The sequence below is a fragment of the Pteropus medius genome, unplaced genomic scaffold (assembly GCF_902729225.1).
Source record: "Pteropus medius unplaced genomic scaffold, Ma_sr-lr_union100, whole genome shotgun sequence".
NCBI classification, from domain to species: domain Eukaryota; kingdom Metazoa; phylum Chordata; class Mammalia; order Chiroptera; family Pteropodidae; genus Pteropus; species Pteropus medius.
This window is the reverse complement of record NW_024342473.1, coordinates 8832800-8860461: the sequence shown is the minus strand read 5'-3', so window position 1 is coordinate 8860461 and position 27662 is coordinate 8832800. Positions and strand designations below refer to the sequence as shown.

The 27662-nt window shown below is 36.6% G+C and overlaps 1 protein-coding gene and 1 pseudogene across 1 annotated transcript; both read left to right on the top strand.

Annotated features, from left to right (window-relative positions):
- The first annotated feature begins 376 nt into the window (after nucleotides 1-376).
- TMX1 (thioredoxin related transmembrane protein 1) lies at nucleotides 377-13767 on the top strand. Its single transcript, XM_039865135.1, has 8 exons — nucleotides 377-661; nucleotides 3331-3446; nucleotides 4751-4796; nucleotides 6656-6784; nucleotides 8768-8813; nucleotides 8915-9016; nucleotides 9114-9180; nucleotides 12026-13767. Exons 1-8 carry the CDS (start codon nucleotides 510-512, stop codon nucleotides 12202-12204), a joined length of 837 nt encoding a protein of 278 aa, XP_039721069.1. The 5' UTR covers nucleotides 377-509; the 3' UTR covers nucleotides 12205-13767.
- Nucleotides 3562-3674, top strand: LOC120604768 (uncharacterized; annotated as a pseudogene).
- Nucleotides 13768-27662: the final 13895 nt, after the last annotated feature.

Below are 27662 nucleotides of genomic sequence, written 5' to 3'. Positions count from 1 at the left end.
TTTCCAGTGTATAATTCCCCAGAAGTAAATATACCGACTCATGTAAATATCCATTAGCAAAGAAAAAAATGAAAAAAACTCTGAAGGGCATTTAATTGGAAACTGCGTTAGTGTAAACTTACCAATTGGCTGGAGTAAGTATAAAATGCCAATAATTTGGCGCCAAACTCTGACGCAGACTTTGAAGCCCTATCTCTCCTAAACCGGGGCCCACTTTCAGCACCACGCCTCTGGCCTGCGGTGCTTACCCAACAACACTGGGGCACAGCAGGCGGTGAGAAGAGACCGCTTTTCGGTCATGCGCACTAAAGACAGACGCGCTTCCCTCTTTCCCTAATCAACCAACCAGGACATGGCCTCCTCATGCGCATTGAGAACCCTCCAGGCGCGCGCACGCCTTGCCGCGCGGCCTTGCGCATGAGCAGATCAGCCCGGGGAGGCGGAAGTGAGGCGCTGGTGCGCGGACGTGGGGGCCGTCGGGCTTGGCGTGGGGCGGGCGAGCTGAGGACATGGCGCCCCCCGGGAATCTTGTAGTTCCCGTGGCAGTTCTACTGCTGTTGCTTTCGGGGGCTCCCTGGACCCACGGGCGGCGGAGCGACGTGCGCATCATCACGGACGAGAACTGGAAAGAGTTGCTGGAAGGAGAGTGGATGATAGAATTGTGAGCGCGGGGCGGTTGTCTCGGGGCCCCTTGGTGGGCCGGGCGGGCCGGGGTCCTAGATCCAAGTCTGGACACCCGACTTCACTTCCCACACCCCTCATGCGGGCCGGAAGTTCCCGCAGACTGCCACTGCAGACTGCCACTCCAGCTTGCGGAGCAGGTGCCCCCGACTCCTCCAGATCCCCAAACTCCGTGGACCAGCCGCCGGCTTAGTCCCATCTCCTCGTTTCTTATCAGAGAATGTTAAGTTGCTTCTAAAGTGTGCACTCTGCTTTTGCTTCTAGGGCAGTGGTGCGCCTACGAGATTGCGTTCCGGTTCTCTCAATTTTAATTCATGGTTTGGGAGTGGGGTGGTTGATGTGACTAGTTCCTATACAGTTATTTTAGAATGGTCTTCACAGACTTGTAGACTTATTTTCACCAAACTTTACAAAAGAGAAATTTAAACAGAACCTTTCTTCTTTTGTCTCATTTCTTATCCCTAAAAGTTAGTCCGTTTATAGTGTTGGAATTTGGGACTCTCTGTTTTAAATTTTATTTTATGGATTAGGTGTATTTTTATTTTAAATGCAAAGTAAATTCAAGTTAGATTATTTAAAAATTTTCGTTCCCTTTATAATTTTTTCTTTCATCGCTTTTCTCTTTCTCTGCATCTTATTTTTCCTTTACGTGTGTGTTTTTGCAAAGCACTGAATGTCCTGGGCCGTGACTCTTAATGTCCTCTAAATTAGTGTATGAGTGTGATTATAAACTCATCGAAGACAATCATGTGGTTTCGTTATAATAAGATCCCTTCTGCATCGGTGGAAAATAAACTATCTGCCTTTGCTTTAGTTGCTAAATTGGTAGCGGTAGTGTTAGTATTGATACTAGAGGTATTAGTGATATTCGTAAAAAGAAACATTGAGTGTTAACTGTGTACGAAACTCTGTTAAGCATTATACCTACATTATTATATTTAATTCTCTTCAAATTCGGCGAGATAGGTATTTTCCCCACATTTTATACATGAGAGATACCTAAAGACTTAATTAACCTGTCCAGTTATTGCTGTATTGCTTTCCTTCAATTTCCAGAGCCTAACAGTAGGCATGCAGTACTCATTAGAACACCGCCCCCTTCCCTCTTTCTTTAACAAGGTTCCAGTGAGTGTTTTCCTGGATTGTTGGGTGGCGAATTCAGGAGGTGGGTGGAAGTGGACATCATTAAGGGAAAATCCAGTCCAAATCAGTAACTCTTGAGTCATGAAATCCAAAAAGGCATAGAACACTTATATAGAGGATAAAATGGGGAAAATGGTTATAGTATGCATATCATCTGTAACTTGGTGAAATGAATTTTCAGGCACCATTGAAGCTAGGAGAGGAAATAAGTGACAGCATTTGATTTTCATTGTCATGAGTAACTTGTTTTAGATTGTGCCCATAAAACACGTAGTTTCGTAAATAATGTGTTAAGCAGCAGTGATTATGAATTAATATACAAAACAGTCAAATATTACTAAAGGAGATTTGAATTAGAGCATCTGTGAAATTACTGTATACAATAGTAATTTTTTTTGATAATTTTTTTCCTGTAGCATACTGATATTGAAGCCGTCTTTAAAAAGCACTTAAGAAATAAAAGGAACATGAAAAAGTGATATAGTTGGTAGTCTGAATTATATTTATTACAAGTCACATTAAATTCATCTTGATCAGAAGTTTTGTTACAGAGATATTTTCATTGTAATAATTGTTATGAACTTTGGCTTTAATGTATGGTTCTAATCTTCTTCCACAATGCGTATTAACTTTTAGGAGTTCTATTTTCAATAAAATAAGTCAAGTTTTGTATACAATGGAGTACAAAACTGCACTATTATGTTCAACAGATAGAACCTTTATTCCTGGTTCCATTAAAAAACCGAGGTAAATTATAAGATAATATACAATAAATTGGAAAAATTAAATCCTAGGGAAAAGTCAGGGCCTTTAAAAATGCTGAATACCAGAAGAGTAATTAAAATGCTAATATATTGACCATAGATTTGTAAACCTGAGGTCTTAGAAATAGACTGACCAAGGGCTGGCCAAAATAATTTTGTTTGGCCTGTCTTATATTTGTGTGAATGGCTTAAGTTTCGAGGTAACATTTTTATATAAAAATGCAGATATTTTAGCTTCTTTTATATGAGAATAGCCTGCCATACTGGGCCAGCAATCCCCTATGGCAGTTGTGCTAAGTAGTGGCTCCCTGCTTAAGATAGAGTGCAGGTTTCCTTATTACAGCTGCAGCCTTGGGTGCTTCCTATTTTTCTCATAATAGTGTCTTGCATTTGTGGCTGTTGCAGTGTAAAATTATTAGAACTGATGAACTCCAAATTTGACGTTGAGCTTTCTTGTGGCCACATTTTAATAGAGAAATCCAAAGGTTTTTTAAAAAGCTGTTTTGCATGTGAAAAGTCTTTGTGTTTTAAGAAGTTATTCTCTGAATTACTTTTATGTGATTAGCATCATCTGTTATTCTTGATTTGCCAGTGTTAGGCCCACACTTAAAACTTTTTCATCTTCACAAAGTTAACTACTTTGCTATCTTGTCGTTAGTATAAAATTTCTCCACAGATTACACATTTTAGAATTTTTGGTTAGAGTGCTTAACTTTTTCTTTTTTTTAACTGTATTTCTTAGTTATGCTCCGTGGTGTCCTGCTTGTCAGAATCTTCAACCAGAATGGGAAAGTTTTGCTGAATGGGGAGAGGATCTTGAGGTTAATGTTGCAAAAGTAGATGTTACAGAGCAGCCAGGTACTGTAAATTGTGATTAGTTTTGTTCCTTTGCAGATTGGGTTGATATGTTTATTCTGTTTTCTACATAACATGGTCTTAACTCTGCCTTTCATTGGGTTTTGAAAACAACTGTCTGTAGCTAGTTAAGATGATTCACCTATCTCCCTGATGGGGGGCTCAGTGTGCAGTGGCAGCAAAAAGCAGATTCCTTGATTGTGTATGCAGTAAGGGATCATGGAGACATCCTTCTCCCCCCATTCTTCCCCACATAACTGCCTCTGATCCCTTTTTGCTTTGTATCCCAGGCCCCAGACTAGCAGGTAAGGCCTTTGAGAAGTCCTAGAACACTGTGGTCCAGGTGTACTTTAGCCAAGCCATCATTTACATTCTTACTAAGCTTCGGAATAAAGGCTTGTGGTTGAGGTTTTTTTGTAGGCTCAAGGTCACATTCCCTGACAAGTGGTTCGAATATCTCCAGTTGGGTCCCAAATTTAATACCTGTGATTTGAGGACATGGACTCTTAATTGCAAAACATGCATGCTCATGGGATCAACTACACTTCTCACTGGGCCCCCTGGACAAGTGGCAGGCCCTGCCCTTAAGGATGCTCCTTTCTTAGTCCAGCCTCATCTTACCTGTTCTTGATCAAGATACCTGGGTTCTTGACTCTGCCCCTATTCCAAATGGTAATAATAACTAATATTGGGTATTTACCTATTAAAGATACTGCTCCAAGTGTTTTGCATTTATTATGTAATCCTTACACAACCTTGTGAGATAGGTAATATTCCCATTTTACAGATAAGGAAACAAGCATAGAGAGATTAATCCTCAGTTATATTAGTATTTAACACATGTTTAATAGTAATGTTAGCTGCTATGGTTATAACCTATCTTATGAGATTCATAATATTTTTCATTTTTAACACATTAAACTTAGCTTTTGTTTTCTGAATATCAAATATAATTTGATTTAATTTTAGATTTTTTTAAGATTACTGTTATATTGTGCTGTCCCATGAGTCATCACCAGTAGTCTTATCATAGTGGTATAATTGATGAAGTGTTTTATAAATACATTCCCTTTTTAAGTGAGATAATGTACAGAATTTTTTTTTTACATTGCTTTAAGTACATAATTGGGATTTTTTATTGTTTATGTTAACAAAGTTCACCTATTTTTTAGTATAATTTCATGTTTTTTTCTATTAATATTTAAATAATTCAGAATCAACTTTTAAGTAGTAAGCGATTGGCCCATATAAAATCTCCTGTGTGTTCTTTCTTATGTTTATTTTTAATATTTCTTTATCATTTGTAGGACTGAGTGGACGATTTATCATAACTGCTCTTCCTACTATTTATCAGTAAGTATTTGAAGATTCCTTAGTTATAGAGAAGAATACATCATAGTTGAGTTAGAATAGTAGGTCAACGGACTGGATCATGTTTAAAGAGCATTATAGTCAGTAAGTATATTAGAAAGCTTATTTAGTCATGCTATCCTAGATGCCTTTAGATAGATGAATGATGTATGAAACAGTCCTTGGTCTCAAAGATTTGTAAGTTTTAGAAGGTTATGTTCACTTGAAATGGTTTGATACTATTCAGCATGGTAAATGTTTTTGAGCCCACAGTTGTGGTAAGTCCTATAGGAAGTTTGGTAAGGGAAAAATCACTGGGTTGGAGTGGTTCCTGGAGAATATGGGGTTTATATGCAACCTTGGAGGTAGAATTTTCAAAAGTGCAGCATAAACATTCCATCCTGAGGGCTATCTCATAAAGAGTGATAAATAGGAACATGGTACGTTCAAAAATTAGCTAAGGAAGTGCTGTATAGTTCAACCTGAAATGGTTGAGCCATTAAGTCAGAATGAAAAGTTTATGTAGTCTTCAGTATTAAGTCTTTTAGTTTGACTCTATCTTCTAAACTGGGGATAGGCAATCTCGACTCTGTACCTGCCCTATACCTTAATGTTCATCTAGTTTAGTAGGTCGAATGCCAGGAGGTACTGCTGTCATTGAAAGTTATGAAAACATGTTGGCAATTTTTTATGTCTATATTTCACTTTTCTTTGTCATCTTCTTTTTCACATTTGTATCTGTTTTCCTATATCATTATTCTCCCTTGCTCCCTTTGTATCTGTTTAAATGTCTAGTCTCTTGTCTCCATAAGTGCTTCTCTCCCTTTTCACTCAGTCCTTTTCTCCACAGGCCTCTTAAGTGGCTGTAATCAGACTTCCTCTTTTTACTTCTCAACATCCCCTGAGCTTAGCTGGAATTTCCTGCCCATTTCTTTTAGTCATGTTATCATGCCCATTCCCCTAACTTCTGCCTGTTGAAATCCTATGTGTCCTTCAAAAACAGCTCAAATGCTATATTTTCCACAAAACATTGTTTTTCTGAGTTGGGTAGGGGGTCTTCTTTATTGTCTTTGGCTCTGGATGGATAAAGGATCCTTTAACTCTACTGTAAGTAGTAAGGAACTATTGGAAGTTTTTTCACTTAAGTGATAAAAATAGAAGTATTAAGTAGGATTAGACTGGCAGCATTATTTAAGGTAGTGTAGAAATGGTGAAGATGTGGGAGCAGGTAGAGCCTTTATGACCCTATGACAGAACTCCATATGTTGGGAATGCAAAGGGTGAGGCGATAGCAGGCAGTATGCACAGCAGACTATAAAATAGAATCACTGAAATGGGAGGAAGGGAAACACTCGACCTGACGCCTCCAGTGCTTTAAGGTATGATGGCTGAGATGATGTGGTTATGACTGAAAATACCAGCAAATTGCCTTAAATTTTTAACCTATAGTTTAACTATAGCTAATAATAAATGCCAGACACTATTGTAACAACTTTTCATGTAATATATATATTACACACAAGGCATAAAAGTGATTTTCTTAGATATATCTACTTCTTGTTCCCCCTTCCCCCAGTTTTACTGAGATATAATTGACATACAACTACTTGTTATTTTTCATAGTTTTATTATTTGGAAAAGCACCAATGGTCTTACGGATTATGATTATTTAAAAATATAACCTCATTGTTTAATTTAGGGCTAAGAGGTTGTGAGTAGATAATTAGTGTAATAGCTACTTGTGTATTGTTGATGGTTTTGAATATTAAGATTGATTGTAAAATGAGGTTAAAGAAATAGCAAAACAAATACAAAATTTGTTTATTTGGTGCTAGTTAATATTTCGTTCTGATCCTCTTCAGTTGTAAAGATGGTGAATTTAGGCGCTATCAGGGCCCAAGGACTAAGAAGGACTTCATAAACTTTATAAGTGAAAAAGAGTGGAAGAATATTGAACCTGTTTCATCATGGTTTGGTCCAGGTTCTATTCTGTAAGTATGAGGCATTTTTCTTTTATTTCAGAAATAATTGGAACAAATTTTGTGTAAATAAATCGTTCATGCTCAGTTTTAATTCTTGGAATCTTAAGGTATATTCAGACTTACTGTGTGATAATTTTGGTTTAACTCTCTTTTAAGTTAAACAGATAATTTGATTTTTGTTAAACTAGAAGGAGACATTCTCTAGAATTAAGTTGGAAGCGTTTTTACGAATGTTTTAGCTTTGTAGATATGGTCATTGAAGCATCAAAAACTAAATAATCCCCCAAAGAATGTGAGCAATGCAATGGGTAAGCTATCGTTTGAGTTTAATATTTAAGTGAGAAGTCTCAAACATGTTCCTACTCATGCTGCCTTTAGATTTTAGTTCTTGATGTAATGTGATTGAATTATTCCACCTATCTGATAACTTTTTGTTTGAATAGTACAGATGAATAATAACCCTATAATGGCATGACTAACCACTGAACTTTACATATAACTAGAGGGTAGCAGCTTGCTATAGAGCAGTAAGGACTGGAGATAGCACACATTTGGTGCTAGCTTTTTGGGTGCAAGGCCCCCCAGGTCACTTGAGAGACCTCCAAAATACTGAGTTTTGCTGAGGTCACCACGGACTTACTCTGATGTAGCTAAGCTGTCTTCCTGTTCTCTCAGCACACTTGCCCTTGGAGGAGGGGGAGTTGGGACAGCAACGGTATAAGAGATAAAATGCTCTGAATTTCGGGAGTGGGAGAAAGATTAGCCCTAATCATTATTTTGAAATAGAAGTTTATGTTTTCTGCCATTCCCTTACACCTCTCTTCCTGTGAAAATCTCTTGATTTGATTTGTCCTTTTGCTGCTAGAATTCCCCCACTGAACCACCAGGCCTGACTCAGTAAAGGCACCTAGTATTGATGAGAGTCTGAGTAGTTCAGATGACAGTGAGGCTACAGAGTGCTTTATGTTTTAATTCTGTAGGTCTGTTCCCATTTTGCATTTTAAACAGAAGCAACGTAATTAAAGTACCTTCGTATGTTGAACTGAAAATGTAACTGACATTTTGTTTTTTGAAATGTCATCTCATAAATGAATGTTACCCTTTCAGTGGATGAAGAGGGTTGCTTGTTACTCTCCGTTGAATCCTCAGGGCAGCATTCCATACCTTTTTTATTGGTGGACTGAATAAGGGGCACTCTCAGTATCTCCTCAGCAGGTTCACCCAGCCAGTGATTGGCAATTGGATTAGGTCATCTTACATATAGGAGGTTTGGCTTACGTGGGAATTGGTTTATGTGTTGGTGGCAACACTTCTCGCTAGAGGAACAACAGTTGGGCAACAACAAACCCTTGTTATGCCTTTTTCTAACTGCCCATCTAAACTACATGGGTTTAATTATGTGAAAAAAATTATTACTTTTAATTATATGATGATTTGGCATTTATTTCCTGTGTAACTTTGTATATTATTAAACTATATCAAATTAATGCTATTATAAGTTTAATTTTAATTTGAACAGGTGGGAGGTAATTCTTAGTTGAGAAGGATCAGCTCAGTAAGTGCTGCCAGTTCTTCCTTCAGGCTCCCTTTTCTGCTGATGTAGAGCCATTTGCTTTATGGTATGCCTAACTTTAACCAGCTAGTTCCACAGAGCTTATAACCTATTACTCAGAGTATATTGGAGAAATCATCAGATGAAAGGTGAAAGGTTAATGTTAAAGCAAGAGGAAAAAAGAAAAAAAAAATGTGTTTTATTTATGAGGATATCACATAGTGGCAGGAATTCAGAAACTTTAATTTTTCATTAACAAGTCTTCCATTTACAGGCATAAAATTAGTGTTATATCACTAATCTTGATTAAAACCAGCAATAAAATCATGTCTGTTGGGGAAGTTACAGAGTTAAAAATAGAAGATAAGGCTATACACTTATATATTCTACTTCAGAACTGTGTATCTTACTCCGTTTTTCATTCATATCTCTTATTTTAGGATGAGCAGTATGTCAGCACTCTTTCAGCTATCTATGTGGATCAGGGTATGGGCTAAAATTTTATTTCTGTTTTAAACATTTCGACACTGTTACTTTTTTAAATGACCAGATTTTTAGTTTATTGTTATTATGTTTTTTGATTTTAGACTTGCCATAACTATTTTATTGAAGACCTTGGATTACCGGTATGGGGATCATATACAGTTTTTGCTTTAGCAACTCTGCTTTCAGGACTATTATTAGGACTCGTAAGTACTTTAGTTTCAAAGTTCTAGGTAGAAAATTGATCATTTTATATAATTGCACTAGCTTTATCATTCACGTTTCTTGTGTTTATTTTTTCAGTGTATGATATTTGTGGCAGATTGTCTTTGCCCTTCAAAAAGGCGCAGACCACAGCCCTACCCTTCCAGTGAGTATATTTTTATTTTTTATTTTATTTTATTATATTTTTCTTTCCTTCCTTCCTTCCTTTCCTTCCTTCCTTCCTTCCTTCTTTCCTTCCTTCCTCCCTCTCTCCCTCCCTCCTTCCCTCCCTCCTTCCTTCCTTCCTTCCCTCTTTCCTTAAATTTCTGTTGACATTCACTATTATATTATTTTCAGTTGTGCAACAGACATTTATGTAACTTATGAAGTGATCACTCCAATAAGTCTAGAACCCATCTGACAGCATACATAGTTATTACAGTGTTATCGACTATATTCCCTATGCTGTACTCTGTATTTCTGTGACTTTTTATAACTGCTAATTTATACTTCTTAATCCCCCCTTTTAGCTTAGGTTTCTAAATATGGAGTGGTGGTTTATATCAGAAGAGGGAGGAGGATATATATTTCATGTAAGAATGACAGCCCAGTGGATGTTGGAACATAGTTATTTTTTTGACTTATAATGTGGAGATTTTAACATTGCATATAACTTGTGGATATTTAATAACATTGATCTGACATCAGTTTATTTGAAAATTCCATGATATTTGGATCCATTTGAATATACTTGAGTCAAAAAAAGTTGAATATGTTCCACTCTTGAAGTCATTCATTAGTATAGTGATCACATTTGAAGATTTTTTTTCCTATGCTATTCAAGTTTAAGTTTTTCTGGTAGGATTTTGGCAAAAGCAATTCCTGTTTAGGATTGACATTGATACTGTACTATAAGTTTATATAATTAGAAATACTATTGTCTACCTTAGTATAATTACCTACCAATCATTTATTTTCAGTCTTCAAAATTATATTGCTATAGAAACCCTCCTATTTGCTGTTTGTGAAGAACTTTCACTTTTTGTCACCCATTTGCTTTTCAGTCACTCTAAAGTAGACTGCGTAAAATTCATAGTCTTCCTATTTTTGTGGTTGAGAAAACTAAGGCTCAGAGAGAGGAACTATTTTCCGAGGTCACACAGAAATGACAGAGCTGAGAGTAGAACCTAAATCAGACTCTTGGCTTGATATTTCCTTTATGCTGCCTTTTAAGACTTGGGATTTATTGAGGTCAGAACTCCTGAAATGAAATCAGTGGAGATTGCATTTACAGTATGCCTTATTCATTAATAACTGATAGATTTTCATTTCTTAGGTAGTTATATCGATACTAAAAATGACATGTATAGGGAGGGACTCATTTTATCCACCAAGGGCCACTGACCTATAGGGAAAAAAATGTAAGCACAGATTACTTAAAAGAGAATTTAAAATTTGGGGAATGTACATTTTATATTTATTTCACTTCAAAAACCTTAGCTGTAACAAATTTGTCTTTTAAGTAATCTGTGACACAACTGATAGATATAATTCCATACTTTAATGAGGTGTTACTCCTTCTAATAGCAGGCTACATGATTTGAGTTGTTTTCCAGTATGTGTGTATTTGGCTTAGATTTCGTGTTGCTAGAGAAACACCCAACTTTTAGCTAAATATAGGATTTTATTAGTTCATGTAGCAAGGAAATCTGAGGACAGAGTTGATTGGATCCTAGGGCTCAAAAGTTAAGATGTTATGTCCTTGCCTTTGCTTGCTCCATTTTTGGCTTTTTGCAGTCCTTAGCATAAAATGATGGTAGCTCACGATCCCAGAGTAAGAAGGAAATATACCTTCTGCCTAACCCCATCCATCTTTTGAGAAAGTTTTAGTGCTCTCCACTTGTGTAAAGGGCTTGCTTTTTGGAAGTTATTGTATACCAGGGTTTCTCAACCTTGATGCAATTGACCTTTTAGGGTGGATAATTCTTAATTGTGAAGAACTGTCTTTAGTTCATTGCTGGATGTTCAGCAGCATCCCACTGGTCGCCAGTAGCACTGCCACTCAGTTGCGATAGTCAAAAATATTTCCAGACATTGCCAAGTGTTCCTTGGCAGGCAGAATCACCCCTTGTGGAGAACCACCACCATAAACTGTGGCGCTCACTACAACCACATGGGATGTGGGATAGGAAACGGGCTACTAACCTAACAGAAGGAAGGATGCCAGATAGACCAAACAAGACTCTTCACTACGTGGTGATTTCTTCCCATAGTTTTTTACCTCACACCCCATATTTTCCCCCCTCCATTCTGGATTGCCTAGGATTAGGGGTATTCTGGGATCACTGACCAGAGTAAAGCTCACTAGCCCAAATTCTGTGCGCTGTATCTCAGTTTAACATGGTGCATTCGAAGTTTAAGCTAACTATCAACAGGCCCTATAAAAAACAAAAGAGTATATGTTTGTGTGTACATATTTAAAAATTTATTGCTCTATATACTTAAGATTTGTACATTTTATTATTTGTAATCATACCTTACGTCTGTGGGGAAGAGGGAACACTTTTATGAAAGCACTTAAAAAAACAGTGGATAGGAATATAATTTTCTAATATAAAAGTTTGATTCCTGTTCATCTATGAACTAAAACTAGGGTAGTATGGAAGTTTGTTTCATTATGCTTATTAACTGAAAGATTTAAGAGTAAATTAATATGTTATATTTAATGCAACGTTTTCTTGCAACATCCATATTCATAGCATTTTAATTCAATAATTTCACTTCAGTTTATAAATAGATAGGTACTTAGAATGAATTCGGTAAGTAAAATGGATCTTGGAAACTTATTTTTACAATATTACTTATTGATAACTTTTTCCTTTTGGAAATCAAAACATATGATTAATAAATAAATGCCAAAGCAGTCTATGGGCATATGAATTGTGTCTTGATTTTATACTAATAGAAATATAATACATCACAAAAATATATTTTTGGTCTTTATCTTTAAGAAAAATTATTTCCAGAATCTTCTCAACCTTTGAAAAAAGTGGAGGAGGAACAAGAGGCTGATGAAGAAGATGTTTCAGAAGAGGAAGCTGAAAATAAAGAAGGAACAAACAAAGACTTTTCACAGAATGCTATAAGACAACGTTCTGTGGGTCCTTCATTGGCCACAGATAAATTCTAATTTTATAAAAATCTTAATATGATTTTGACAAAAAAAGAAGATTGATCATTTATTTTGTTTTGAAGTGAATTGTCACTTATACATTGCAAGATTCAGTCTAGGTTGTCATTAGAGTGAATGGTCTACCTTTGAATAATAAAAGTAGTGCTCTGTAAATAAGTTTGAAATAGGATTAATAACAGTATGGTGGTTTAAACAATTCTTTAATTTTTGAACAATCTGGTGCGGAGCAATAAGATTAGTTTATGTTTGTTTAATAATAACGTTTTTCAAGTCTGAGTTGAAAAACTACATTTCCCAAGTATTGCATTATTGAGGTATTTAAGGCGATTACTTTATAGAGAAAACAGATTTCTCATTTGATAAAATTTTTCTCAGTTTCACTGTGTGAAAAAAAGAACATATTTCCCATAAATGGGAACTTTGCCCATTGTCTCAAGAAATGTGTATTTCAATAACAACTATGGTTCTTTTAGGGATATAGTCCAAAATTTCCTCGTATTTTTTAGATTATGCAACTAATAAAAACTACCTTATTTTAATTACAGTTTTCTACACACGATAATACAGGATATGCTACTGATGTAGGAAGTTTTTGTAAATCCATGGTGTTGTCTTGATTCTTGTAAAGGTTGGTTACTTTTTTTTGTTCCTTTGTTCAGTGTATGATTTGTATTTTTCTTACTTACCATGGGTTACATTTTTCATTTTTCAAGTTGAATAATATCCTGGAAATATTTTTCATGTTTTAATAAATAGTACTTTTTTTGTTGTTTTTTAACTGAAGTTTACTGAGGGATCCTTAAAATTGATGAGCTGTCTACTGATTTAAAATTTTGGCCACTCTTTAGATTTTATATTGTTCTTGTTGAACATATACTTGGACTTTTTGTTTGTTTGTTTTTGGATGTGAAGGCGAGTATTCCTGATTTTTATTTTATTTGGAAAAGCCTAGGTATTTTACATTTTGAAAATTCACAGAAGCTTAATCTGATATAAAGTTAGTGTTCTACTCAGGAAAAAGCATCTTTTATAGTGTATGTTTTCAGTGTACCTTTGCCTTCACATACAGAAAGTTCTTAATTGATTTTACAAAGTCGGTGTATACTCGGTGTATTAAAAGCATAACATTTTTATGTTTTTAAGAAGACAGACTTTCTATTCTCTACTTTTATTGTGTATTTCACAGGTGGGAATCAGCAGGATGGGACAGTTAATATATTTTTACTCTTCGAAGAACTAGAACACATTTTTTACCTTACAGCAAAGAGGGTGGGTGTGGGGTGGCAATAGAGAACTGTATGAGCTACAAGAAGGGGAAAATAACCACAAACCACCTGTCCATTATGTAATAGACAATTTCTGTAATGTCCCCTTTCATCTAGATTCTCTTGCTGTGTGTGAATTCATTAGACCTACAGTTTCAAAATGTACAACAGTTTTCTTTAAATGCCTCTCCTTTAGTCTATTAAATATTCTACCATTAAAGAGTTTGGATGTGTAGTGATTTGGGGATTCTTTAGAAAAATATTTTAAGTACAAAATAAACATCTAAGCACTTCACTAAAGATGAAGACAAGTGTGATTTCTAGTTGCATATTTAGAAATGCTTATCTTGTATTTAACATTGTTTGAAAAGTATATATACTTTATACATGTAATCAAAAGGCTAGGGTCACACACCTTTTTCTGTTATTTGAGATGATAGCGGAAAATTAGGGCTCATTAATCAAGCATTCTATTTTCTAGTGTTCTAGTATACATGACATAAATTTCAAGTTTTTAAGTAATCAGAAAATACATATGCAGAAAATTAAAAGTAGGTCGAACAGGTAGAGACTTGATATTTCAGAAAACAGATAATCTTGTAGTTCTTCAGGATTGTCACTGTAGACATCTGAATAACTTTCAGAAAACAGATAATCTTGTAGTTCTTCAGGATTGTCACTGTAGACATCTGAATAACCAATCTTCTATCACGTCAGAGACTCATAGAAACTGTGGGATCATTTTACCTTTAACAGACCTTTTATTTCTGTTATTGGCTTGAGAGGGCTCAACATGGCAGATTAACTACAGATCACTTAGGAATCACCCAGTCACTCAATAATCATTCAGCTCTACTGTGGAAGTTTTGTAAAATCTGATCACTCCAATGGAGAATGCAGTGTTTTAGCATATACTGTGTAAATACTTAGAAAGCCTATCAAAAGTTTTAATGATGATTCCTGCGTATATAATAATAGCTACTGTTCATTGAGTACCAATTAGAGTTATTTTGAGTTTTACCGTAATAATTCGTTTAGTTCTAACTACCATGTACGATAGGTAAGCATTATGCATATTTCAGGTGAACAGGCTCAGGGAGCTATGGCAGAAATAGGTACAATAAGAATCTAGTTCTGATTTCAAATCTTGTGATTTTTTTCAGTATTAGTACTGAAAATTCTGCCATCTATATGTTAAATTACAATGTAAATTTTAATTCTTAAAATTTCACTCTTAGCAAAATATTGCAACAAACATTTCAGAAATATCAGTATTTAGTATTTGTAGTCTTGTGATCTTGGGTACTACATAAAGAATCAGGGTTATTACAGTAAGTGATGCTTTTGAAAACAATTTTCTCTCAAGTCAGTTGTTTTATTCAGCCCAGTGCATAAAAGGCAGAGTTCTAGATGTAGTTATGATGAAATTACCATTTTTGAGTGAACAATTTAACTCCGATTTATAGTTTAGGGTAGAATTTCAGTAAATTATTTAATTTTTTTCCAGCTTTATGGAGGTATGATTGACAAATTAGAAGAAAATTGATTTGGGATGGAATTTGAATGAGTGGTCCTACTGACTACTGAATAATTGTATAATTTTAAAAGTAAAAATTGAAATTGAATGTTTTATTTGCAGATTTAGATATGTTGGTATTGAATATCTAGTAATTGTTGCTTTTATTTTTAAACCGTTAAAACTAGAAAGACAGTAAATTTAAATGGAAAGTTTGATAGTTTATAAATAGTAGGGTCAAATTATATACTTGAACAAATCTAAAATAATTCTTCCCTTTTAATTTTAATTTGGCTCACTTAATTACACATGATGATAACAGTATTTTAGCCTGGCTCTTATTCTGTTAAATTTCCTGAACCTCTCAGATGAGTTCTGTAGCCATGACTGCCCAGCTCTCCTGCTTTTCTCTGAATGATAGCATGTAAGATGTCTCCCTACCTCTAGGCCTCTTGTGAAGTAAAGAGTAGAGGAGGAAAGAAAGCAATCCAGAATTCTTTATGAATGGTTAGGGGTTCAGTTCTCAAATCAAGGCCCATCTTTTTTTTTTAAATTAAGTTATCCAATCTCTTTTTCTAAGAAACTGATGAGTCAAAATGGTAGTTGGATGGTGTCATACTATCCTGAGAGCAGGTATCCATTAACCAAGGTAACGACTCCCTGTCTGGGTTGCAGGTAATAGCTAATAGACTTTGTGTTACAGATCTAATAGTGTTACAGTCCAATTTTGTGTTATAAATCTTGTCATTAGTGGCCAGTCATCTGTTTTTGGACAAAGTGCCCCTATGACGTCAAGTAGACTTTTTTTTTTAATGATTTGGGACCACTTATGAAGAGTAGTCTTGTTTCAGGTGGTGAAATTTTAAGTATAAAAACAATTAGGCAGATCTATAGTGAAAAAAAGTGTGTTTTACCTGTAAAATTGGATAAAGTAAGATAGCTTGCAGATGTACACCATCTATTCTCTAGTTCTCTTCCAAGCTCTTTCTCTGTGAAAGTTCAGGTGCCCAGGCTTGCTCCCACAAAAGGTCCCAGGTATCAATGTCGCTGGAAACAGTAGTCTTTTTATAGATATGACATCATAGAGGGTTTTCGATTTCTAGCTATCCTTGTGTTGTTTGCCATCTAAAAAGTCACCTAATAAAATGATTGAGTCCATTTACCCAGAAAATCACCTGATTTCATTACAAGGAAATAGGTCCAAAGAGACTGGATAGCTTCTTCCAAAGGAAAATGTGTATAATCCCAAGAGTTCGTTTGGTTGTGTGCTTTAACCAGTTTGTGAGTAAATGATCTCTTCCAGAAGACCAAGTCTTTGGGTTTTAGGTCGTGCGTAGTTTAGGGAGATTTTGAGGAAAGGGGCTCTCGTGATACACCCAGTTTTATCAACAGGTTCATACCCGTTGATAAAACTGGGTGTATCACGAGAGCCCCTTGCACTATTTGGTCATGTCTTCTTGCTAGTAGCATGTGGAGCCTAGAATCAGATGTAACATTCCTAGATGCCTGGACAGGCCTGTTACGTACTCACACGGCCAGAGTTGTTGAACCTCACAAGAGTCATTAAAGCCAATGAGAATATCTTAGGCCACAGAGCTTTGAGAATCTCTGAAAGCTCTGCTAAACTGAGTTTCAGAATTCCATTTGTTCTTTCTACTTTTCCTGGAAATTGAGGGCAGTATGGATAGCACACTTTCTAAGAAAGTGGTATGGTTTTACAAACATCTTCAAAAAGAGTCCCAGGAAAACTGGTGCCCCCGTCACTGGAGAGAGATGAATTCCCCAGGTTGGGGTGCCTCTAGTATTTGCATTTATTTCTGCCAGTCACTTGGGAGTGTTTTAAACTAAATTCTCACGGAGTTTTTCACACTCAAGGACAGTACAGATTTTGTCTTCGTGTGCAGCACCAGCTTGTGAAAGGAACTCCCAGAGGAAACTTCCCTTTTTCCAAAGCTAATGGAAAGCAGGCACATTTCTTTCAGGGTTCGTCTGTCTCTGAGGGAGTTATTGGCAGGTCTGTTTTCATCTGACTTATCACCCTAGGTCCTAGGTTTTTTCTCCAGTGCCCCTGTTTGTGTAAAGACTGAAAAGCAACAATGCTGTCTCCCAGAGGTCAGCACAAGCTCTCGTGGTAGCTGTTAGCTCTTGGATTTAGCTGCCCCACCGGATTAAAGTTTTTGGTTCATTTTTGGCCTATGGAGAGAGAGTTTCTTCTTAAATGCCCAGCCATGAATTTAAAATGACTTAAAAAACATTTTATCTAGAACTTTTAGGCATCTTTCCAGGAGTGTTTCTCAAGTTATTCACTCCCGAGACAGAGGTACTCTCCTGTTCTTTTTGGCATTGTGGGTTTACACTTAAAAATCTCTACCATTACTTTAGTAGTGTTTTGAGAAAATCATTTAACTGTTACATTGGGACTTTATACTGAGGCATAGGGGCGATGATGTCACAAAGTCAGAATATAGTTTAAATTTGTAGCTGTGTCCTAAAATTAAGCGTGATGCTTTTGTTCCTCCCTTTTGTCAAATATTTCTTATTAAGTAGTTGGGTTTGGCAGGTGATTGTATCTAAGGGTATGTTCCTCAGTTCACTAAGTTAAGCTATTATAACTGATAGCTTCATTTGATAAATTCCACTCATTTTAGTGACACTTGAAAATGATATAAAGTAGATATCACAGTTATAAATGTTGAGACTTTTATTTCTGGTCGTGCTTTTCATAATGTTAATTCTTTATTCAATTTATAAAGGCCAGACGGTGACCTTTTCATGGGACAGAAGAGAAATTACAGAGAAAATACTTGAGAGTTATTGTCTTAAGATCTTATTTAGGTAAAAAAAAGCTTATGTTTCTTAGCAGAGGGCAAAATAGTTAATTACCTGGGTAGAGATAAATTTTCTTTTACCTTGAAAAAGGCACATTTGTAATTAGTTTTATGCGTGGGGTAGAATTGACTCAGCAACAAATTCTTAATCAGTATGGTATAATGCAAACCTCATTTATTTGGATATAAATTAATTGATCAGAGGGTTCTGAACTTGTAAGTTCTGGGCTTCATAAAGTATGAACATTTTGCATATATATGTATATTAACACATTTTCCTGGGGCATACCTTCCTCAACCGTCATATCCCCTTTAGCCACATACATTTGTGCAATGCACAAACTGTATAACTGTATGGGATGGCTAAATTTCCTAAAAGTTTGCATCTCATTGAGAAACTGAAAAAGGTAAATGAAAGCAACATTATTTGACATATTGAGGAAAATTTGTCTTAATGGGATTGGGATTTAGAAACTTAAAAGTCATCCTCATCAGGTGTGCTGAATGTGGAGGTGATAAGAGTTGTCTCTCAGTCATACATTTTTTATTATTTTCATTTACACTAAAATCCTTTGCATATGTATTCAGCACATCTGGTAGGGATCATTCATTCCAGGAATAGCTCTTTTGCAAATCTTCCAAAACCTTACCAGATTTCTCAAAGGCCAGGTTTTAAGACTATTCTTCGTAGTTACCTCTTTTTCCAGCAGACTTTTCAGACCGACAGGGAACTTGGGCACTGGCTAACCATAAGTCTTGATTCTCAGTTCCTATTTTTTCTTCTTAAAGAAAGTAGCTAATATATCTTTTAAATAAAATGAACAAATATTACCAGAAAGAAAAGACAATATGGGGAGAAAAGAGCAACTAAAGTTTTGTGCGTCAAATATAATTTGACTGTGATTGGCAAAAATGGTTAGGTAGCTGTTTCGTTAAAAATTATATTTATCAGTAGGGCTGAATTTATTTTTATTAACAAATTAGAAATTTTGCTCTATTCTTTTTCTCTTAGACTCCTCTGCTTTTTTGATCCTTGCATGAATAAACCAAATATTTCATGTCTGGTATTCCACAAAAGAAATCTCTCCCTTAAAGAAAAGTTGATATTTTATATGAACAAGCCTGAAATATTAACGATATTATTTTGACAATATTATTTGATAGTATTATCATTGAGAGTATTATTTTCCATGTGGCAAAAAGAAAACCCCTCGATTTGGCTCCGGAGTTGTCTATCCGTGGACGTGGAATGCCCTCTGCTTATTCTAACACTCTTAAAGAGTTATTACTCCTTCAGGGATCACTGCACAATCTACCTCTGTCTGGAAGAGATTGTTCTCATTTGCGAACATCTTCATGACTGTTTTATGTACTTAGTAATATATTCCCACAGATCTATTTATATTTGTGTCTGGAAATTGTACTTCAGGGCAAGGCTGTATCTTTTTCTTAGCTTGGGTTTCCACCATCCCTTCCCCTGCACCCCACCTTGCCTTGCTCCTTCTTGCCAGAATCAAAGCGAAGCTCAGGACAAAGACTAGAGCAAGTAGTTTGTTTGGAAGTGAGCCCATTAAGCAAGAATGCGAGGTCAGGGGAATCGAACAAGGGGGTGGGGAACGAATACTATGATACACTACTGAGTTGTCTATTCCTATGGGTGACTAGTGCTCGATCTTGAGATATTTTAAATGTGTTTCAGAACTGTTTACCCTGGGTACAAAAGGGAGAATCATTTATCCATTGGTTTCTGTCTCCTTTTGGTTAATGCTGGCCATGCAAACATTAACTCCAAAAGTTGGGACCAAAAGGATTTACAGTGATGCATTATATGTATTCAGTAAATTTTTTTTAATGTAATAGGACCCAGCTCAATTCTGAGCTCATAGTATGCATCTAGTGACTACTCACTGACTTGAAAGTTATGATTATATATCTGAAAATAGAAGTAACACAAATAGCACATTATTATTCCTATTTCCCCAAATGTTCTAAACAGACAAATAGGCTGTATTTTATTTTATGCCATTTTAAACACAATATTGTTCTGCTGAAGTTTTTTCTGGTGTCCAACATTCTTCCTACAGAATTTACACATCAGTACCTGTAGAGCTTCAATCCATTAATTACAAAAAGGTGTTATGCATGCAATACCCTTCAGAAATGTGCCGCATGGACATGTTTTCACTTCATAGAGCCATTTAAAAAATACTTTAAAAACATTTTTATTTTGAAATATAAGCGTAGACTTACGGAAAAGACTTGCAGAAATAATATAGAGGGTTCTCAGTTTTCTCATGTTTATACTTATTCAGTAGAATAATAAGAAAATTAACACTGACTCTCTACTGTTAATTAATCTGTAAATCTTACTCAGATTTCAACAACTTTCCCACTGATGTCGAAGATATCCAGGACCACATGCAGCAGTTAGTTGTCATGTATCTGTGGTCTCTCCATTCTTCCTTTGTCTTTCATGACTTTGACACTTGGAGACTACTGGTCTGTTATTTTGTAGAATATCCTTCAATTTGGGTTTGTCTGACGTTTTCTCATGATTAGAGTAAGATGATGCATTTTGTTTTTTTGCTAGAATACTGTAGCAATTACGTTGTGCTCTTCTCAGTACATTATAGCAGGAGTACATGATATCAGTATATCTTATCAGTAGTGTTGTTCATTTTGACCATGTAAGATGTCATATGCCAGGTTTCTGCACTGTGAAGTCACTGTTTTTCCCTTTGTAATTAGTATCTTGTAGGGAAATACTTTGAGACTATGCAAATATCCTGTTTCTTACAATACTTTTGCCTAGTAATTTTATCATCCATTGGTGATTCTTCTAATGCAACAGTTTTTCAGTATGGCCTTTGCCTGATGGTGCTTTTTTGATTTCCATCATTCCTTCCGCATTTGTTAATTGGAATGCTGATTTATCTATCAGTTTGGACTCATGGGTGTAACCCATCACTGTCCTGTATGTTGTTGCTCCCAGTGGTCCTACATTGGTCATGGGAGTTCCTTCCAGTTAACTCCCGTGTCCTCTCAGCACAGCCCTATCATTTTTGGAGCATTTCCTTACTTTATGGCACTAGCAGATTTTCCAGGTGTATCTTCTATTTTTCCTGTCCTAGGTTTGGACTCTACAATTTCTCCAAGGAGCTTTGGTTCCATATTTCGAAACCAAGCTAGGTGTGCTCATTGCTTCTAAGCCTTCTCAGAAGATAGTGCTAGGAAATATATGTCTTTATATCAACCCATGTGTACATACACATTTTAATCCATATTTATAGCTTCCATCTGTACATTTGTTAGAAACTATAAATTCATATTGATACCTCCAATTCCAGTTCTATACCACAGGATTCATTTCAGCACCCAGCTCCCCTCTCCCCTCTCTATTTGTAATGTCTTTGACAGTGAGAAACCTCACCCCCATTACCCATAATATATTTACTTATTTATTTAGAACTAGTATTCGCATAAGATGATTTCAGAATTGCTAACTATACCCCCGTGAAAAACAAATTTACTAAGCAGTGTAAAATCGTGCAAAGTTCGTTTCGTATCTGCTGCTTCTTACAGTAGGTAGTCAAAAATACTTTTTCTTAGGATAGCTCTTGCTTTCCCACTTTCCTCAGGTGAGTATATTTTTTATTCATTTGTAATGTAGTTAATTAAGTTCATTTGTTACTGTTTATTCCATTTTGGGTATCCTCCCCCATGCCCCAGTTTATTTTAATCATTTATTTATTTTTGGGATATGTGAAATATTACATGGTATTAAGAATCAATATACTCAGAATTGTTTTGCTCCCTCCAACTCCTCATCACTACCCTGTTTATTTTCCCCCAGTTTTTCTGCCCTGTTCCCACTCTCTATAGGCAACCAGTCTCATTAATTTATGGTTTATCCTTTTGGTTTTCTTTTGTAAAAATTAATATATGTATATATATTCTCATACCCCCTTCTGTCTTACAGGAAAGGTAGCATACCCTAGATATTCTTTTGCATTTTGCTTTTTAAGTTTAATATGTCCTGGAAATTACTCCATATCAATTAACAGAGGTCTTCATTCTTTCTTTTATAGCTACATAGTATTCCACTGTGTGGCTATATCATAGTTTACCCAGCCACTCTTCTGTATATGGCATTGAGCATCTAGGTTGCTTCTAACATTTTGCAGTTACAAACAGTGCTGCAGTGAGTAACCTTGTGCATATTCGTTTTATATTGTTGGAGATTTATTTTCAGAGTAGAGTCCTAAAAGTGGGATTGCTGGGGCAAAAATTAAGTGCGTGTATAGTTTTTGTTAAGTATTGTCAAGTTTTCTTCTAGAAGAGTTGTACCCATATTTGTTCCCACAAGCAGTGTACAAGGATATTTCCCCACAGCCTTGCCAACAGAATGCATTATACATTTTAATTTTTGTTGGTCTTATAGATAAGAAACATACCTCACTGTCGAGGTAATTTATGTTACTCTATAACATATTTTTTCCATATATTTAAAGACCATTTTATATTTGGGGGGATGAATTGTCTCTATATCTTTTGCCCCTTTATACTGGGTTTTTGGTCCTTTCACCCTTGAGCTCTTTACATATTAGGGATATATCTCTAGCAAATATATTCTTCCAGTTTGTCAGTTGTCTTTTGCTTTTGTTTATGGTGTTTTTGTTTGTTTCGCCATGCATTATATTTATTTTTATGTGTCAGAAATGAAATTCTATTGCCCCTCTATTTTAAGTCTTTGTATCTATACTGAGATTGAAGAGGAATTTACACTTATTTTCTCCTAGTTCTTGTATTGTTTTTAATTTTTGCACAGAGAAATCTGATACGTTTAGAGTTTATTATTTTGTATGACATGAAGTGCAGATCTGAATTTACCTTTTTATTTTTTTTTTCAATTGGCTACGCAGTTGTCCTGGCACCATTTATTAAAAAGTCCATCTTTGCCCTAGTGATTTGAGATGTCATTTTTTATCATATGCTAAATTGTATAAAATTACCTTTAAATATTCTTTTTTGTTTTCGCTATTTTCGTACTTTGTCATGGTGTGGTTTGTCCTATTCATTGCCTGTGGCCATAAGTAATGTTCCAAATTGGTGTCTATTCTTTTCAAAGAATAGTTAATTATTGCACCAATAATCTTGAAAGGTAGTGAAATTTATAAAGCACTGTTACCCAAATTGAACCCACAGCTTTGAGCTTTGCTCCTTCTGTCCAAATGTTATCAGTATCTGTGTATTATACAATCATTAGGCGGAAATGAAGCTTTCTAAAATGACTCTCAGTGCTACTTTGGAACCACTGTATGGAAACCTTGAAGAATGGCCTCATGAGCACTGGCTTTATTAAGGTTCATTGTCTTTGGCTCCTTGACTTGTTTCCTATAATGCAGGTGCTGGGTCTAGGTAGACAAATTATAGTTCTGCTATTGCTGCCAGAGTAGAGTCATTGGAATTATCTAAAGAATCTCCGTTTTCAAATAGACAGTGAGCTTCTTGGAGAAATAGATTATTGAAGGCTAATGCAATAGCATACCTTTTCTCCATCTTATAAGGCCCATCTTAAGTATTTGATTAGTGCAGTTGGTCTGGCTTTGCTTATAAAGCACATCATATTCTTAGACTTCAAATTTTAGAGTATGTGGAAATTGCGAGAAAACCAGAGGTATTTTAATTTCTTGACTTTATTTTTTTCCCCTTCTGTTTTAATACTGACGTTTTAAAGTGAAGAAGAAAGGTGCAGTGAAAAATGAAGCCATGGCTTCTATTACAATTTTTTTATGGACATGTTATTCTGCCCTTGACCTCCAGAGGGAGCAAGAGGGCTATAGTTAAGTAGTAATTCCTGAAAAAGAATTCTCTCCTCTCCTCTCCTCCCTTCTACTTCCTCCTTCTCCTCCCCTCTTCTCTATCTTTCTATTCCACCATACCTTCATAAATATGTAGAGTTTAAAGAATCATTTTTAAAAGTCATTTTCTACACGTTGTTCCTTTTTGGGATTTCCTAAACCTACTCCCCTTTAAGCTTATCTGTCTTCTAGTTGTGAGCCTTGCATTCTCTTGTGATGGAGGAGGTACTACCGTTTCAGTAGAGTGATCCTAAAGGAAGCCAGATGGAAATTTGTCTCAGCAGGTGGGGCTATTTCTTTAGAAATAGTATTAGTTCTTTTACTCCCATCATTCCACTCTGCCTCCTCCCCCATTAAAGTAGAGAGGCTTATGCATTTTTTTCTTCCCTGTTCCTACTGAACAACAAAAATATTAGTGTGTCTGGCCAAAAAGTTAACCATAGGCCCTTTGAATAGAGAGTCCACCCTCCAGGTGGCCTTTGAAAAGTCCATTACAAGATCCTGTGTTGATAGAACAGTCAAAGTTATTAGGGAATGTTTAGTTTTTTGTTGGTCTCATTTTGCACCAGGGGTTTTCTCCATGGTTACAGGTCTCCAATAAGTATTTACTTTCTCTGGGATAAAATTGTACAAAAAATGATCTAGTTCCAATATATCCATTTTTTTTCTCTCTCCTCTATGGTTATTGTTAAAATCAAGATGGGTTTGTGGCGCCAGAGTCTGGACCTTAACTGTTACACTGAATCTGAGAGTTTGCCTCGAGGTAGGTTTGGATTGGGTCAGGAGTTTTCCTCTCTCTCCTGACATGGGTTGGCCTACAGAAGCTTCTCCCTCCAGGCACCATCCTGGGTGGCAGGGGTGGTGCCGAAATCTAGAGATTAAGCACGTCTAACCAAAGAGGCTGAGTTTTACCTAACAGTGTTGGTCTAAAGGTTATCCCCGCTCCTTTTGTTTCCCTGTAGAGGTAGGAGCTGGTAAGAATAAATGAGCTCTAGACCAAGGAGAAGTCTCATTTCCCTGACTTTGGAGTTCTGGGGTGAGTGAGTCGCAAGCCTGCTACGCTGGTTGCTTCCTGCCTCCCCCTTACTGTTCCTACAACACCTGCTCCACACAGCAGGTAGAGCAGGCCTCACATGTGTGACGATCTGATTTTATCTCCCGTCTAGACCTTCCAAAGGCTTCCCATCGGACATGGAATGAAGTACCACACCTCACCATGACATACAGGGCCCCTGTATGATCTAGGACTATCTTCTTCTCTGTCCTCATCCTATACCTTGTCCACTATGCTCCAGCATAGTGGCTTCTGTTCCTAGAATGAGCTATTCTTTTTCATCTCAAGCCTTCATACTTGCTGTTTCTACTTGATGCCTTCCATTTGCCCTTCCAGACCCAATTTCTACCTTTTCTCACCTTGGTCTGTGCCCCAGTAGACTGACCATATGAATTACATCGGTGGACACTCACTTTCTGGCTTCCTGTTGGAAATGGCCAGGGGAAGCACCAGCAGGGGTTCAGAGTAAGGGAAGGAAAAGATATTTATTCAGGGTAGTTATTCCCTCTGCTCCTTCCTGGCTAAGTCACTGAGGTTTGGCTGTCCATCTCTTGGTAACCCCTCCTCCCTTTGCCCTGCAGGCCAAGAGTGCTCCTGGCTCCCCGGACTTGGGTATCTCAGCCCCTCTTGCTGGTTTTGTTAAACTCTATCTGTACTTTTGGGTGTCTTCTGCTTCCTGCCAGACCTCCACAAGCTCCCCTCAGATGTCACCCCCTCAGGGAGGCCCTCCCTGACTACCCACCGTCTCACTGCCCACCCCTGCGTCTTGCCTTCTGCCCTTTACTCTTTATCACAATGTATTTTTAATTTCTTGATCATAACTGACACTCTTCTTGTTTCATACTTTTTTCTTCTAATTGGAAAGTGAGAATGGGAGAAAGTTGTCTGTTTTACTGCCTACTGTGTCCCCAGCACCTAAAACAGAGCTTGCACATGCTAGGCAGCCAATAATTAGTTTTTAAAGAAGTAAATGAAGAGCTGACTTTTCTAGCTCCTGAGAAGCCTGGATCTCAAAGTGAGGTGTATGGGGAGTGTCACAAGCATGTCAGGAAGTTGTCTCATTTCCTTGTACCTTTATTGCATGAGGCGCTAACTGCTTTTTAGGTACTGTTTGTTAACTAACTCAACCACCAATGCTTAGGAAGTAGGGGACAATATAAAATAAGCATTATTTCAGATTAAGCCTTTTAATGGAAACATAGAAGGATGTCCCTGCCATCTAATATCTCTGTCTCCTTTGACTAGTTTAGGTGTGTCCAGTCTTAGCTGGGTAAGGAAGCTGCTTTGAAGTTCTTTAGAATCTCCAGGTCATGGAGTTGGGGATGGTGCTGAAAGTATATCACAACAGTTTGTTCATGCTAGAAAGTGTGCTCTGAGAGGACTATATTGGAATGCTTGGGCTGCATAGAAATACCAAGGTGAATGCCCAGTGGAGTAGTTCTCAACATTAGCTGATTGTCCAAGTCACTCGTGGAACTAACGTAGCTCTCTAGGCTGCATCCCAAGCCTACTGAGTCATTCTAAGGGCTGGGTTCAGGAATCCGTGCCTTTTAAAAGTTCCATCGATGCTTGTGGGACATAGTCAAGGTGAGAGCCACTGGACAGGCATAAAGGGGGTGGGCTCTGCTTAGTTCTGTAAATTCAGGGAGCTAATTATGTCGTAAATTTCCTGAACCATTAGCACAAGGCTGATGAGCCAAACACATTTTATGTTTGAGTCAACAGATGTTTCCTCTCATGTCTTTGGAATTATTTCTCAGTAGTAATTGGGGTCTTGAAAACTTGGCATTTGAAGGCTAGTATTATTTTTAGTTTATAAAGTGAGAAACTGAAATTTGGAAAGGTTAACAAACTTATTTACACTGGCATTGAGACCACTCTCCTCCCTCTAAGCCTTATTGTAACTCAACAGTTCATTGCAGAAAACTTTTTATTGTAAAATGAGACACCTTTCAGGACCCTGTAGAGTTTTCTTTGTTTCCTCTTGTTCCTTTTGATACTCCTATACCTAGTCTATAAAAGGCAAGCTCACCAATGAGTTTGGCATTGCTGGGTGTGCCCTGTCTTCAGAATCCCTCATCAGCTCATGTCTTTTCTGTTTGTCACTTGTAAAGTGGCAGGCATCTGTAAACCAAACGGATGCATTTATTGGTCCACGTCAGCTTCTAGTATTTATGTGTACATTCAGGTTGTATGATTTATAGTAATATCACATCTGGAATTCTATATGTATCTTCCATTTTATATTATGCCATGAATATTTTAAATTACTGAGATGTAATTTACATTTACATATACTGTACATTTACGTAAGCTTTATCCATTTACGTATAGGTAGTTGAATTTTGACAAGTATATGTACTTTGTAACCACTACCACAATCAAGATACCAAACATTTCTTTCACCCCAAAGTTCCCTCATACCTACTGTGGTCAGTCTCTTCTTCCACTTTTGGCCCCAGGGAACCACTCATTGGCTTTCCGTCAGTACAGATAAATTTGCATTTTCTAGAATTTCACACAAATGATATCATACATAGGTACAATTTTGTGTCTCATTTCTTTTTCTCAGCATAATGTTTTTAGTTGTAAGTATTTTTTAATTTTGCCCTAGTCTTTTTTTTCTTACCCGAGTTTTTCGCTACTGCCCTCTCCCCCCGCCCCTTAAACCAGACAACTTAAGCTGGCTATGTGTATTTCCTTTCCCTTCTTTTAATATTCACACAGCCATATACACATACAAGGGAGTCTAGATAATTCAGTCTGTAAAGTTCACCCTCCGCAGACACAGAATAGGACAGCAAAGGGCAGAGAATGGATTAGAGGAGCAAAGGAAAAGTAATCAGTGGAGGCAGGTAGGTGTTCCTGTTTAATAAGTGAGAAAATGGAGAAACTTAGAAGGAGCCTACAAATAGCAGACACAGGGCTCAG

Bases quoted from the DNA above. Each gene is read 5' to 3' on its own strand.
- TMX1 (XM_039865135.1), top strand. From the start codon at position 510: ATGGCGCCCCCCGGGAATCTTGTAGTTCCCGTGGCAGTTCTACTGCTG. The intron at 662-3,330 runs GTGAGCGCGGGG...TGTATTTCTTAG, and splicing joins GGAGAGTGGATGATAGAATT to TTATGCTCCGTGGTGTCCTG. The intron at 4,797-6,655 runs GTAAGTATTTGA...GATCCTCTTCAG, and splicing joins GCTCTTCCTACTATTTATCA to TTGTAAAGATGGTGAATTTA.